We start from the raw sequence: 5,429 nt of genomic DNA on the forward strand, positions 1-5,429 counted from the left end.
GCGTTACATGAACGGAGTGGGTACGTACGTAGGTACATGCAGATACTGAACCCATCCCGTAGCCTGACACGCACCTCTCAAAAAATGTAGCTATATGTTGCAGCAATGCACATCCCTCGGCCATGGCTTGGTGCTGTATGTATGTATGTAATTATGTAGATTATTAATGAAGTAATTGCACATTAAAAGAGTGGCAATCATTCCTTTCCTTCCTTCCTTTTCTGTTCTGTCCTCTTGACCCTATTTTTCTTCCTGATGAGCAACACTGGAGCTTTATGACACAGAAAAAGAAATGTCAGGTGTTGGCTATACAGACAAGATGTGGAAGTTGAATCAATGTATTGTGTGTCTTTGTATTTTCGTAGGATTTGTTGACAATAAATATATTTCCAACCTTATCCCCTAAGAAATAATTGCAGGAGAACCTTACCACGGTCCATTAAAATATCAGAATTGCATCTGAATGAGCTTTCACAGCTGCAAAGTGCCACAGCTAACGGCTACATGAATCCTCTCCTTCTTCTTCCTTGCACAGGAAGTGCCCACGGACCAACCGGATCAACCGGCAGAAGCAGAACAATGTCCATTTCAGTACAGAGAACACCATGCGCGCCTCCACTCGGCTCATCTGAGCCCAGGCACACCGGACAGAGTCCCTCTCCACTTTACGGAGCGCTGTGGCGTTAGATGTTCCCCCTTGTAGGCCAACCCCGAAAAAATAGGATCTGCTTCCCCTCAGTCCTCGCCCCTCTCTCCCAGTGAGAACTTTAAGGATGCCCAGGGAGGATGGAGGCATGGCAAAGACAGAGCTGACACCCCAACTAGTGATGAGACTCACACATGGGGTAACGTTGACATCAGTCCCCACCGCCGCCAGATGCAGACAGGGGAGGGGGGGCATTGAGGACACTGAATGTGAGTGTATGAGTGTGTGTGTGAATATGTATTAGATGTGTGAGCTTTGGTAGAGATGGGCTAGCCGGTGTCTGTCGTTTTTAGAGGGGTTAAAGCAATGCAGGGTAACAGGCTTTAAATGAGGTGTGTGTTGTTCGGTCTGGGAGTGGGGTGGGGGTGGGGGGGGGTGGGGGGTTTGGGGCTACACGTGATGCCTTGCACCTTGTGTTATAGAAAACCTTTGACAGAGGGCACAATGTTATTATAGAGCTCTCTGTTCGGTTGTGACGATGACGTCAGCTTCTGTATCTTGGGTTCTATTTCCAATAGTTATTACTACATTGTCTTGATGGGGTCATTTTTCTGTAAATGTAAATAAATAATTTATATCACAAAATGTAACAAACTGTGTCGCTCTTTGTTCATAGTGTAACAAATTTATTTTACAGTGCCTAAGAAATAACATGGAGCCTAGTATTCATTATTGTGACAGTCATGTTGTTCTCTAACATACAGACAAGTTCTAAATACTGTGAGAGAGATGTACAGTTGTGTTCAAAATAATAGCAGTCCAACATTACTAACCTCATAAATCTTTTTTTGTTGGTAGAATTGATATTTCTACATGCCAGCTAATTTATTAAATGTTATAATCATAGAAAACCAACAGACCTCATTCTTTGTAACTGAATCTGTAATTGAAAGGGGCATGTTCAAAATAATAGCAGTGTTGTGTTCAATTAGTGAGGCGATTGATTCTGTGAAGAAACAGGTGTCAGTTATGGCCCATGTTTAAGGAAGAAAAGAAGCAGATGTTGTGCATGCTGGTTATAGTGCATTTCACACTAAAATACTCAGCAAAGTGGGCCATTCCAGACATGGCTCTCTTAGATTTAAAAGTTGATGGGAGAAAGAAACACATGTACTGAATAGGGTGAAATTTACCAAAGGACACATTGAATGGCCAAAGGAGAAGTGGAGCAACATTCAATGGGCTGATGAGAGCAGAATTGTTCTTTTTGGGACTAGGGGCCACAGACAGTTTGTCTGACGACCCCCCCGCACTGAATTCAAGCCACAGGACACTGTGAAAACAGCGAAGCAGGGTGGTGCAAACATCATGTTTTGGGATGTTTCTAATACTGTGGTGTTGGGCCTATTTATCACATACCAGGGATAATGGATCAGATTCATTACATCAAAATACTTGAACAGGTCATGTTGCCTCATGTTGAAGAGGAAATGCCTTTGAAATTGGTCTTTCAACAAGACAATGACCCAAAACACACCAGTAAGTGAACAAAATCTTGGTTCCAGATGAACCAGATTGATGTTATGGAGCGGCCAGCCTTTTACTCCACTACATTACAGGAGGAATGTACTTTTTGCTCTACTTGGATTACATTTCTTTGACAGCTGTGTTACTAGTTACTATGAAAATAACTGTTTATTACAACATATATGATGATGATGATACTCGCCGAAGGTGATGCTTGTATAGATTAAACTAACCACAACACATTAATGCATCAGCCAAATGAATTTTAAAATGAAATAACATTCACATGAGCCCTTTCTGCATTGAGTACTTTTTTTTTGTGAAAGGTCTACATTAACTACATTTAGCTAATAATCTTTAGGTACTTTAACTTTAATATTTTAAATGCAGCAATTTACTTTTAATGGAGTATTTTCACAGCTTTGCTATTTTAATGTAAGTTAAGGATCAGAATACCAACCCTACCAGTGTTACTTTGTGTCCATTAAAATATGTGTTTAACTCACTTTCTAAATCCACACATATTAGCTGGTCACAGTGTGACCGTCACACATAAAGTATGTTTATCAAAATCTTAGTCATGACATTTTTTTCTATAGTTGTTATTTACTACTTTGACATGTTGTTTAAATGTCTCGCGTTCGTACCGTTTTTAGCCGACTTTTCAACTTTGTGCAAAGAGAAATGAAAATGAATGTAAATCAGCAACAGGTCTCCACTGCCACTAGATGGTGCTCCGCTCACCACAACACGGATGGGCCCAAGCAGAAGCTCCCTGCTACTGGCTTCAGAGGTAAAGTTAGCGGATTGATTAGAAAGAAGTGTGTCTAATTCAAAAAAAGTCCTTCAGTGAGAATTGCTTCAAAAATTACTATAAATGTCATGGGTGAGCAAGGTAATGACGTTAAGTTGTCGTGGCCGAGTGGTTAAGGCGATGGACTAGAAATCCATTGGGGTCTCCCCGCGCAGGTTCGAATCCTGCCGACAACGTTTCCTTTTATGGCGGAGGACAGAAAACATTTACAAGTTGGATCCAAATATGTAGTTTTAGGAGCTGAATAAAGACAGTACAAAAACAATATCTCGCAAGATGGACCTGTAACACATGTTTTCCTGTCATTTGTTGTTTTTCATGATATGTGCTATTTTACTTCACTCAACCATTAGAAAGGAGGATAAAAAAAAACATCTAATTAATTTAAGTGGATCAGTGACAAATTACAGCAATGTTGTGTAAGCATGAAAACAATCTAAATTAGGCTATCCAACATCCATCTTCCTCCTATACCTTCTCCTGCTTCAGTAGGCGACTTGTTTTTAAGCTACTTTAAATACAGATTTATATTGTATGTTACTTATACTTGTACTTTTTGCTTAATTTTATTTGATAGCAAGTTGGCAGCTTCTGCATTTACAGTCAGAAAGTGTAGTAATTAACTACTTAAAATTATATTTAAGAAATGTATCCATGTTTTTAACCAGCTATAACATTGTAGTGTTGTTTACATATTGCAAAAAATAAAAAGTAAAGTACACTTCTTATGGTCTTCAGCATAATAATTTTCCACATTTATTTCTTTTTACTTTTTTACGTTTTAATAAAGCCACCAAAGAGCAATTGCTTTGCAGAATGAGCGCACAAATACCACCGGCATTCCTCAAGTTTCCGTGCTATTAAAAACATCAAAGTCCCATTGCTATTAAAAACACTGCAAAATTATTCTAATTAGGGAAAAGATCATAGTTAATATATGAGGTTCTCAGGTGGAACTGTGCTCAGGGTCACTCATCGGCCATTCGGGCAGACTTGTTCCCAGCGTTTCTGTAATAGACCGCCCACAAAAAACGGACTGGGTTGTCTCATTTCAAAGTTTGTGGGTTGGTAGACACCGCAGGTACCCAAATATATGTACACATCACAAGCACTGAGAGGGTGAGCTTTTCATTATACTTCCCCAATGAAATGGAAAGTCAGGCAACTAATCCCAGGCAATACTATCAAATATGTTATCTTTCATGTTAAGTTTAATTATTTAGAATTGAGGGGTGGGGCAGTCCCCAGAAGCCACAGTTGGTCATGGACCACTGGAAGTGTCCCCTTTCTGACGATGGTGCTATGGCCTAAATCGGTTCCGCGACTTAAGTCCAGCTCAAACTTTGAGATCAATATATCCAGCAGTAGCACTGAAAAGCTGTGTATTTCCACTGTGTTGTTATTCTCCCCCTCAGGTTAATACCACTGCCGGTTTCTAGATCAAAAGCCGTGGGATCTGAAAACTTCACTAAAAACCATATTGAATCTATAAGAGAGCAGGAGTTCTTGTGCACGAATGAGTAACGGTTAGCGCGTCCTTCATTAGTTTGTTTTTTTCACCCCAAATGACCCCCAGTGGACCAATGGCAGGTCATCCTCTGGGCACACCCCTAACTGTACACACATTTGTGTGTCTGCACAGTTCCCGCAGACCCAGTCAGTGTAATCCTGTCAGTTTCCTGTCTTCTCCTGCTTGTTTCGGCTCAAATCCAGTGGGCCCGAGGCCAGGGAGGAGTAGGAAGGACATTTCTGTGGATGTCTGAGTATCTGCTCTCATCTGGGGGGGGGGGGAATGTGGTGAATGCTATCATTAGTGGACAGCAGGCTCTTCCCACAGTGGATTTCACTTTTACTTATTTAGTTAAAGGTTTGAACATGTGACACACAGGTAAATTACTGAAAAACTCATACATAGTCAGCTAGGCCACAAGCTGCCAAAAAATAGAAAACCCCACCTCTTTTTCAAACATAAAGGAAGACTTCAGTCACATGTAGACAGCATGGGATGTGATCTTTATTTTACCGACTCCAAGTAACTGCAGGGTGTGAATATAAGCAACAGTTTGATAAGGTCGTCATATCAAATATATGAATGATAACTCAGTTTTTAGTGAGTGTGCTCAGTGTTTTCACCTTGAGGACTAAACATCAGAGATTCAGCCATCCCTTCCAAGTGTGCGGTGCACAGCGGGGGGGCAGTGGCTCACCTGTTGATGGAATAATACATTCATCTGTAGTGTGCAGGAGGTGGCACGATGGCAGGTGATCTGAGAGTAGTGATGGCCAAATGAAGCTTCATGAACCAGTGTCTTTATTTTCCGAGCCCACTAGATGGCGCTCTTGGTTTTAAGAGAAAGGCCTAAGGCAGTGATCAGCAACTGGCGGCCCGCGGGCCGAATGCGGCCCGCCAAGCCGTTCGTTCCGGCCCGCGATTGGATTCCA

At 41.4% G+C, this 5,429-nt stretch overlaps 1 protein-coding gene and 1 non-coding gene across 4 annotated transcripts in view; both read left to right on the forward strand.

Annotated features, from left to right (window-relative positions):
* tmeff2a (transmembrane protein with EGF-like and two follistatin-like domains 2a) overlaps positions 1 to 1,296 on the forward strand; it is a 117,504-nt gene extending 116,208 nt beyond the window's left edge. For all 3 annotated transcript variants that reach the window (XM_034884866.1, XM_034884867.1, XM_034884865.1), the window contains one exon: positions 536 to 1,296. In XM_034884866.1, the coding sequence (XP_034740757.1) occupies positions 536 to 632 (97 nt within the window). In that variant the 3' untranslated portion in view covers positions 633 to 1,296. The remainder of the gene's footprint in view (positions 1 to 535) is intronic.
* A 1,785-nt stretch (positions 1,297 to 3,081) lies between these two features.
* Positions 3,082 to 3,163, forward strand: trnas-aga. Its single transcript has one exon. It is a non-coding gene; the product is annotated as a tRNA-Ser (tRNA).
* The last annotated feature ends 2,266 nt before the right edge of the window (positions 3,164 to 5,429 follow it).

This window comes from Etheostoma cragini, chromosome 11 (assembly GCF_013103735.1).
Source record: "Etheostoma cragini isolate CJK2018 chromosome 11, CSU_Ecrag_1.0, whole genome shotgun sequence".
Lineage (NCBI taxonomy): Eukaryota > Metazoa > Chordata > Actinopteri > Perciformes > Percidae > Etheostoma > Etheostoma cragini.